Source organism: Penaeus japonicus, unplaced genomic scaffold (genome assembly GCF_977035675.1).
Source record: "Penaeus japonicus unplaced genomic scaffold, GWHDUDI00000001_assembly GWHDUDI00000015, whole genome shotgun sequence".
Lineage (NCBI taxonomy): Eukaryota > Metazoa > Arthropoda > Malacostraca > Decapoda > Penaeidae > Penaeus > Penaeus japonicus.
Genome location: NW_028234417.1, coordinates 26,021,294 through 26,031,293, shown reverse-complemented (window position 1 = coordinate 26,031,293; position 10,000 = coordinate 26,021,294). Strand labels below are relative to the sequence as shown.

Genomic DNA, 10,000 nt, shown 5'->3' with positions numbered 1-10,000 from the left:
TAATACAATTATTTGTAAGCCCCATTTTATTTAAATTCTTGGTAGTTATCTATCTTTGCCCTTTACATTTATCATCCCTAACATAAATAATCTACTGTTTTTTAGAATTGTATAGCATTTCACATGAAAGGTTAGTACCAGATATACCTTCAATGCAGAAACAAAAAGTAATACTACAAAGTTATCAAGCGAGACAAAAGCCAATTTATTTGTTGATAATAATCTTTTTCGCAGGTGTTGAAGAATGTTGGGTGAACTCAACGATGCTGTTGGCAATGGCTTTTGTCTCCTGTGTTGTCCTGGCCCTTTCAACGCTCATTTGCTTCCTCGTTTACAAAGTGAAGACTTTACGTGACCAGTTGCAAGGAAAGCCCCAATTTTAATCCTGATACCCAAGTTCAACAGGCCATTTTCATTGTTTTCCGATTCTGTTCCCACATCCGGGCTGGTTCTGTGGTTTTTGTCTCCCCCCGAGTCTTTGGGCTGGTTCCCTTTAGATCTATTCCCATTTGGCTTCTCACAAATGAACATCACAATCTTTCATGTGATCTTGAATTATTTCATGACACATGTTGATATACTTTTATTAGATTTGCATCCATGGAGAGCTAAAGAGCAATTTGGTGCTATGAGTTTAGTTACGAGGTGTCTTGCCTCTAGTGATTTTCACAACTTGGGTTTTTTTTTATTTGCATCAATTCATTAGCCATGCCTAGTTACATGTGTACTGTATGTTGTTTACATGTCTATGCATTTTATATGCATTTCCACATGTACTTCACATATTTCTGAAGATATCTAAATTTATATACAGTGTGTATATATATATGCTAAAAATTTGAATGTATAGGAACTTCAGAAAACACAATATTTACTCAAGAGTGAGCCCATGTACAAATTTCTTTATTAATCTACTAGTCTGAACTGGCAATCTCTGCTATATAGTTACAATTTAGTTTGAAAAACCAAAGCACCTCTTGTCCTGAGTTCTTCAGAGGATGAAAGTTAAGATTGTATGCCAAGTTTAAGCAAAATAAATGATTTCTGTAATATGAGTTTTTTTTTATTCTTCCTCAAATATGTTTTGCTTAAAGACTAAAATAACAATTTTACTTCCTGTTAAGAGGTCTTCAATGAAAAATCTATATATGCTAACCAGAATTTTTATTAGAAAGTACAAAAATATGATTTTGTAGATTACCACATATTCAAATTCTATGAATCATTAATGATCAACAAAATATTTCAAACATAACCAGCAGATCTCTAAAAATTGTCAAAATCAAAGATCAGTTTCTCTCAATGATCATGCATAATTTCAAACAACTTTTGATAGATCTTCATTGCAACTAATAAAGCAAATTTGAGATGCCCATCAACAATGACTTTCTATGAAAAAATAAGATTATTCAAAACACATATTCCTATGAACAGAATAATGATAACAACAACAATACCATAACAATACACATAGCACATTTCTCCCTCTATCACAGTAGATCAAAGGTGACAAATTACTGGTCTTCAATTGTAACACTCATTCTCTCTTACACTTCTTAGAGAACAAAAAACTGCTCTGTTATCAGCATTCTTCAGTGTATGTCTTTTTAGAGTGGTCTCCAGTAATAGCTGTTTAATATATAAAGTGCATCAGATCTACTAGATGAGATTCATATATACCCAACTGATAATTTACTCCTCCATTTGCATCTCTCCTCATAACTTAGAACTCCCACGAGTCCAGCCAGCGGATGTTCTGTATGGTGCCATTCTCAAAGCCTGGCTCCAGATTGTGCATTCCATATGCAAGGGGTGCAAATATGTAAAAACTGCAAGAGAAAGTTCAAAATGTTAATAAAGTCTCTGAGCAGTAACAGGTCAGGATGACATTTATCTTGTTGCTCTTTATTTATTATCATTATTTTCTTTTTACTTCTATTCAGACCTTATTATCAAACCCTATTAATATTACACTATTACCATATGTTTTGAGACTTAATATTGACATAAAATGACTTTCTAGATAAATCCAGCAAATAGAATTGACAAAACATTAGTCTTTTCTAAATAATAAAATACTTGAACAAGCTTAAATCATTCAATGGTACCAGATTTCCTCACAAGAAGCCATCATTAACATCACAGTACTTTTTTGTTCTATCATGAAAAACGTTTAGTTACACATTATACCTAAACTTTAAGAATATAATCTTGAAACTATACACTATACATTCACTATACACTATAATCTTGAAACTAAACACTATGCTTTCTTGACAGAGACATTAACTACTCATCTTACTCTCCCATGTATTGGAAATCTAAGAAATGACACTTATGTGATACAATAATTTGCATACAAAAACATACCTGTAAGCAAGGACTGAATATATCAATCCAGTCATCCAGTGATACACTGACACAGACAGGAAAGGCGGGACCATATTCGGAACCGACTCCAGAAGATAATCGAGGATAACCCCTGGAAATACAACAATACATATAGAAACAATGAGATTCTAAAAACTCTGATTTACTTAAAACAAGGAGACCTCTAAATCAACTAACCGAAAGAATGATTCACAACAAATGCTTACCAACAAAAATAACCAGGGATTGATCCTACCTGTAAGCATGGAGGAAAAGAGCAGAGCAGGGAAGTAGTGATGGAAGTACAAGATACGACCCATGGCAAAGAAGGGCAGGTAGTGAAGTGCCCATGCCAAGGCTAGCCACCCACAGGCTCCTATAGCCTTCTCACGTCGGGCTGAAATCAAGAACATTTAGAAGGATCATGAGTAATCAGCTGGGCAATACATTACATCTTTCATGATAAATATATTGATAGGTGTGTGTGATACAGTGGTATTAAAAAAAAAATGCAGGAATTGATATCAACCAATTGCAGACGGGTATCATAAGATACACAACCATTCTGTTTAGGCCCATAAGACAGGTGTTAATGGATACATGATGCTCCATCAGAAATGGCTCACAGTTGAAGTGCGCTCACAATCATGAAGTGTCATGGCCGTAACAGCATTGATTTCAGAGCTACAGCTTTCCTAAGTCGGTCTAAACCCTCATTTTGTGACTGATTTAAGAGAAACTGTTTGTTAGGTAAGTTTACCCCGTCCCTCTAATTTTTAGCCATCAGAGATACCCCTAGCTCGCTCAGCCTCCCGTCCGCAATGGGTTAAGTATGAATGCAATTTAAGATTTTATATCAACACTCACATATACATTAACAGAATACATGTAAGGCAAAAAAGTATATTTAATTCATATTGGACTATTCACTGTAATCAGCTAAAGGAAAGAGCAAAATCTAAACATGATAAACTATTGAGGATGCAAAATTATACAAAAAATTGCTTTGAACATATATCTAGACTTCTGCATGATATCTTTGGATTAGATGGTTGTCTCTTCTATCTACCTCATGGACACTGTAAATCATATCTCTTTCAATACATAACGTGTTCTAGAATTCTTTAACCCATGTGCGGATGGCAGGAGCAAAGCAAAGGGCAGTTCATAGACGCGACGCGGAGATGGCCATGGACATGCCAACAAACAGCCCTAATGCACAAAGTACTTTTTTTTTAATACCGCGACCAATGAGTTAATGTAGAAAAATAAAACAAGTAATCTTCTATTAGTATGCTTAAGTTGTTTGCATTCTCATGCATTTTCAGTGATATTAGCATGACAAGTATCACACTGTAACACAGAGGTAAAAGAAGCAGCAGCAAGCAATGCTCCCAACTTACTAAAATGGTCAGGTCCAGATGGTTTCTTCTATATCAGAGTTTCCCAAACATTTCTAGGCTGGCACCCTTGGCTTCCAGCTGGATTCCTAGTGCCCCCCCCCCCCCCCCCCCCTCATACACACACACGTACACTTTTTTTTTTTTTTTTTTTTTGCTTGAAATTGAAAACAAGATTAACAAAGAATATTTCACAAATAAAAGCTAATTTAGAAAACCAATTTATTTAGCAGTTTAAGCTTTTTGACTTTGGACTATGTAACAGTTATGCATTCGTTTATAATTTTATTATCTATAAACTACATACCTGTTCCTTTACCTTCGTGTTTACGACATATATTTCATCATTTAGATTTTGTAAACTAAAAATAGTTATTCATTACTAAACTGCTTCTAGTGCCACCCTGTCACCCCAGATCTTTCCACCCCCCCAAGGAGGCGGTACCACCCACTTGTAACAAATAAATAATCAATTTATTTAGATATACATACCTCTTGTTATGGGATCATCCTTCAGTCCTCTTTGTGTTCTGTAAGCATTGTAGATATAGACGAGCACAAAAGCAGCTAACACAACTAGGTTACCCCACCAAATGATAGGGTTACCCAGCAGGTAAACTTTGTATCCATCGATAGCGGAGAACCACTGACCCTACACACAGAACAAACAAATAACATTTGTGTCAAAAACACTCTGCAAAACACTGAAAAGTGCTTTACCTTATATTGTACATTTAAGTGCATAGTCACTTCAAGGTAGTTATATTTCAAAAAATCACATTACCACTGAATAAACTCATGTCAAAAATAAGTTAAAACTTGAACAGCTTAAAAAGCAGTAACATGCAAGAATAATCATGCATCCATCATGCAGTAGCCAAGCAAGACATTAGCATATCAATCTACAGTACACAAGAAAACTAAAAAGCTATGCTACCTTTCCTATGCTACTTGACACAGCAATCACGCTCTTGTATTAAAACTGGAGTTCCAATTCTTTATATATACTTTTGGTAGTTTTTAATTTTTTGCACATAGGTTAGCATTTGCAATTAGTCAAACTTTCCCAAAATGATATCTGAACACAGAATACCATGCCAAGTTAACATACAAGTAGTTGCATTTCTTTACACATATACCCTATGCTACCCATTACCTCCAACAGCTGGAGAAATATAATATCCCCTTTTGATTTGGAAGGAATGCAAGATGTACAGGTAGAGGAATGCAACCAGAGCCACTAGGTTTCCCCAAAATACAATTGGGTTTCCAAGGAGGTATATTCGAGGATTGCCACCTGAAAAATGCTGTCCCTAAAGAAAAGGAGAAAAACATTTCAACATGAAGAGGAAAATGTAAGGTTATTCTCTATCACCTTCATACTTCCACTCTCTTCGGATAAAAAGTTGTTAAAGCTTTGTTGCATTCTGTCATAGATCTTAGTTTAATGTAGATGAAAAATTGCAGTAATAACCACAATCTATCATTATAAATTCATGTAGGCTAATATCAGTCCCATGAAACTTGTGAAGAGGGAAGCATTCAGTCTACATCAACATAAATGTGAATAAAAGTGGAAAATATGCTTATGTATAAAATTATACGTATAAAAAAGAAAACTTAATATATACATATCCGCTGCGCAATAAAAGCAGACAGCCCATTTTGCATTAAAAAATTTGGCCAACTGCAAAGTCACTTTAGCACAGTACATAAATAAATGTCCTCCTTTTATCAGTATCTGAATAATCTACATAGACAACGTTTCATCTTAACTTAAAACTTTCTTTAATTTGGGAACCCATAAATTGCATTAGGATTAACCATTACTCATGTACTATCACAGCAAATAACAGCACTGTAGATTTCAGTGCCAATGCAAGTGATCAGTAAATTGATAATGTTGGTATTGTGACCATGAATGTCAAGATATATGGATAGATACCTTCATTGTAATTCTATATTGTTGAAATAAAAAAAAATGTATATGCTAATTCTTCATATAACTATTTGATAAATAGACCTTCCTTTATTAGTCCTCTAAAAAAATTCCCTCAACATGTTCTATATAACTCTACATTTGTCCAGGACATTGGGTTTTACCCTCACTTATCACTTGATTCGATATGGAACACTGCTGCCCTCCACTGACAATGACACAAATGAAGAGATACCTTTTAAAAATAAACAAACTACTGGGGACTTCCGGCCAAGAACAAGAAGAGGAATAATGGGACAGAACTCGGACAATGCATACTTTGTAGTGCCAGTGTCAGGTTAATTGTGGCAGAAAGGGATAACTTCCACTAGGTCCAGTGTTTACTAGTATTATATCATAAGCTATCATCTATTTCTTGCATCATTAATATAGTTTTCTTCACTGTGAAATAGAGAACTACTCCAAGGTAGGTATATACATGTATATAGTTCTTACAGTTGCTGAACTGGTGTCCAATTCACCTATCAATAACCTATACCTGATCCTGTATTAAACACCTGCCCAAAATGGACAGGCAGATAAGAGGAGAGAAAATGAGGAAGGGAGGATAATGTGTCAGCATAAACAATACCCAAATATAAAGTTAAAAACATGCCTGTTTGAGAAGATATTTGTTTACACCCCATTTCACTTTAATGACCTTATCATTCCAACTTTTAAGTGTGTAAAGTAAAGAGTTAATAGATCCATTAGGTAAAGAACAGTGATTCACTTTAATTTATTATGCTATGACTGCTCTATATTGCAAATAACTACATAGTTGCATAAATGTGCATAAAGCCATATATGAATTTTATATCTTGTCAAACTCTTACAAAGTAAACAGCAACAATGATTAAAAGTTGAGAATGAGCTTTCTACATAAAGCTAAAGAAATATGTAAAGGAAAACCTGGACATACAATCAAATTAATACTTGTATAGAAACTTTCTATTCTAATACTTTAAGAGAAGCCTCCTACATAAGCTAAAACCAATATCTTTATAGAAGCCTTCCAAAAAAGCTTAACTAATAACTGTAAGAAACCTTCACCTTGATGTATATACAGCCACCACCTTACAAAATATACAAAAAAAAAAGTAAATGTACCTTGATGTTAATTGGCCACTGCCAGGGCTGTGAGGTGATCTCTCCCTCTTTGGGCTTCAACCCAGAGTTTCCTTGGAACATCACAGTGTGGGCTTCAAGGAATTTCTCCAGGAAATTAGGTGCATAAATCTCAAAACTGGTATTAGGCACTGAAAAAAACAACAAATATATGTTTGTTATTCAGTGATCCAAATCATTAATGTATCAAGAATTTCAATAACTGTTATAAAATCTGAGCATCTTTAGTATTTCACTTACATTTTGGGAAGACATTATCCTCAATATTCCAAACATTATTGGGATCATGTACATTGGGATTGCATGTCACCTCCATCTGCTCAAAGCCCCTGAAAAAAATACATATATAAGCATATCAAATATATAAAACAGATGGTTTGGGCTGTTGCTGCACACCCTATTCTAATATTCTCCATAGATACTTTACAGAAATCTTCATCTAATAATATCAGAGGAGGAAAAACTTAATTAGCAGGTAAACCCTTACCACTTAGGCAGCTGCTTATTATGAGACATGAGAGAGCAACCAACTAGATAGTGCACAAAGCGTACTTTGTGAACCACTGTTTTCACAACTTCCTCCTCTTCTCCATTAATTACTTCTACTCGCCACACATCATTCACATCTCCAATTCCATTCTGGAATACAGGATTTATAAGGTGATTTTCCATGAAAAATAAGAAAGAAAAGAAAATTGTAAAACAGAAATAGGCATTGCTATTTATCTTGAATTAATAAAATTATCTAATTGTCAGACCATTAATTTCTCATCTTACAAAAACACACTGATAAATACAGAACAAAAACACACTGATAAATACAGAACAATCAATAATAAAGCAGTTTTTACCACATGCACATTTACCTCGCCATAACCTGTCACTTGATGGTGTCGCTTAGTAACAGGAGCCGGTTCCCTGTGTGAATGAAGATTTCTTCCTGTTGGGACATGCTCTAGACGAATCAGGTCACCATTTTTCACCAGCTCCACAGGATCATCATCCTCCCAGTCCCCAGGTTCCTCATTCCATTTCTTCACCAACCTAAAAATATAAAGGTCATTATAAAATCCTAAACAGTCGTTATCCATTAAAAGTGAAGTATCATAATAAACCTTCTCATTCCTAAAATTTATATTTAATATAACACATTGAACAAACCATTTATTATTGTAGTCCTTATGAGAGTAGGTTGTGATCTGCTGCTGTCGAGCCCCAGAGCCTTCAGGATACAAGTGAATATGGGAGTGCAGATATCCACCGCCTGTGCGGGCATTCTTCAGAGTGACTTCAGCACCATAAGCAAGTTCTGTTGATCAAAAAGTATTTACTAACACTTTTTTTTACAGTAACCAATGATCATATAGTATGTTTTACCTTTCAAAATATAAATGGCATAGCATCAGAAATGTTTAACAATCTGTGCGATTTTGCTTACATTATAAATATAACAAGACATTAAAAATATGTGAAAAAATTGAAAATCATTAACCCATTCGCACTGGAAGATGTGATAACATGTCATTGGAATATTTTGATCCCACAGGATGATGTCCTATCACATCGTGATCTCTCCCTCAAAATACACGTTTTACATCATTACATATGTATGTACTCAAAGGAGTTCCACTTGCATAGAAAGTTTTCTTTAAAATAATGTAAACAACTACAAAAACCTCCTATTACCACCCCATTGAACCAGGTAGTAAGTAGCGCTCTGAGAAGTCCAGTGTGCCTTTACTCCAGGAGAGATCTCAGGCTTGGTCATTCCATGTGCTTATCATCTAGCAGGTGGGAGTGGCAATAGCCAAATATAAGCCCTGGTGCGAATGGGTTACTCAAGATTACATTATGGTCATTTCTACAATATCCTTCATCTTGTAATATACAAAGGAGAAAGATAATGTAACATACTATACAAAAACCCATATAAAAATGATGCGTCTGAAACTGACCTAGTGGCATGCTAGCATTGTACAAGGAATTGCCTTCCAACTGGGACTGGAAAGCAGAACTATAGAAACCATCTCCATTACCACTGCAAATATAGAAAATTCATTCAAAACATGTGGAATGTATATTATGTATATTTCTTAACCATTGTGTACAACAGCTTTCAAAATCAAAAAATCTCTCTACATTACTATAATGAATTCAATAACACAGATAATAAAAGTGCATTTACCTCTTGCACAGGACTGTCAGATGGATGTAAAAGTACACACAGTACAACACAATTGGGAGGACAATAAGACCAAGAGCACGAGCAGTAAAATGCTTCCCAACATAGAGCTGTTAAAAAGAGAACAAAACTTGAAGCATAAACGGCCAAAAATAGCACCCACACATATCTAAAACCAACATGAAGATGAATATTTCAATGGTACTTTTCCTTAAAAGAGTGAAGTTTCTTTATACAAACCAGGGAGTTGTTAAGGTCGCCATAGAGATCCCAGAGCTCCTTGATTGTGTGAAGGCCGACGTACAGCACCACGAACAAGCCCACAAATTTGACAGACACTGATCCAGATAACATCACTCCAGTGAAAACCAGCCAACCCCACCACCCCATTGAGAAGGGCCTGAGTGATAGAAAATGAGAATTACAAATAAATAAAATGTATGCAAAAAAAATTTGAATAAAGAAAAAATTATATACAGTGCTCACTACAGACATTTCCATATTTTTTCTTAGCCTTATGATGCCTGGATTGCGTGAATCAACAACATTTTTGCAACAGAGCACCAATAGGAAATTATCAGAATATAAAAGTGGATATCAATAATAATCATTGCAAAGAATCTATCCAATACACATACCTGTCACGCTGGTTAAGAAACTTCATCATGCCCATTACTGATCCCATTATAAAGAACAGCAGAATTGGATCCAGTAAAATGTACTGATTTAGTGTCAGTAAGCCAATGTCTGCAAACCATAAATAACTTTTATCAAAACACATTTCATGCATACAGTATGTGCAAAACTATTTTCAAAACAATAAACTATATAATTATTTTCTTTTATTATTAGCAATACCATTTAGCTCCAGAAGGTAACTATTTCACTTTTCATTTCCATCTTATATTTGATACTTGAATTTTAACTTATATTACATCATAA

At 34.7% G+C, this 10,000-nt stretch overlaps 2 protein-coding genes across 4 annotated transcripts in view; one reads left to right on the top strand and one right to left on the bottom strand.

Moving 5' to 3' along the window:
- LOC122260652 (uncharacterized) overlaps positions 1-1,050 on the top strand; it is a 49,548-nt gene extending 48,498 nt beyond the window's left edge. The window contains exon 8 of the mRNA XM_043028025.2: positions 235-1,050. Coding sequence (XP_042883959.1) covers positions 235-383 — 149 coding nt within the window. The 3' untranslated portion in view covers positions 384-1,050. The remainder of the gene's footprint in view (positions 1-234) is intronic.
- Positions 1,051-1,147: 97 nt separating this feature from the next.
- The window catches only part of tw (Protein O-mannosyl-transferase 2), a 17,130-nt gene continuing 8,277 nt past the window's right edge, over positions 1,148-10,000 (bottom strand). The window contains exons 6-19 of one of the 3 annotated variants that reach the window (XR_015191676.1): positions 9,697-9,805; positions 9,299-9,458; positions 9,062-9,168; positions 8,832-8,914; positions 8,038-8,185; positions 7,743-7,920; positions 7,364-7,515; positions 7,117-7,205; positions 6,859-7,007; positions 4,927-5,083; positions 4,263-4,422; positions 2,627-2,767; positions 2,371-2,482; positions 1,148-1,829 (exon numbers count right to left, since the gene is read on the bottom strand). Coding sequence is in view for 2 of the 3 variants with exons in the window: in XM_043028023.2 (XP_042883957.2) it covers positions 1,724-1,829; positions 2,371-2,482; positions 2,627-2,767; positions 4,263-4,422; positions 6,859-7,007; positions 7,117-7,205; positions 7,364-7,515; positions 7,743-7,920; positions 8,038-8,185; positions 8,832-8,914; positions 9,062-9,168; positions 9,299-9,458; positions 9,697-9,805 (1,694 nt within the window). In the remaining variant the exon portion in view is untranslated. The remainder of the gene's footprint in view (positions 1,830-2,370; positions 2,483-2,626; positions 2,768-4,262; positions 4,423-4,926; positions 5,084-6,858; positions 7,008-7,116; positions 7,206-7,363; positions 7,516-7,742; positions 7,921-8,037; positions 8,186-8,831; positions 8,915-9,061; positions 9,169-9,298; positions 9,459-9,696; positions 9,806-10,000) is intronic. The other 2 variants (XM_043028024.2, XM_043028023.2) reach the window with 2 other exon arrangements.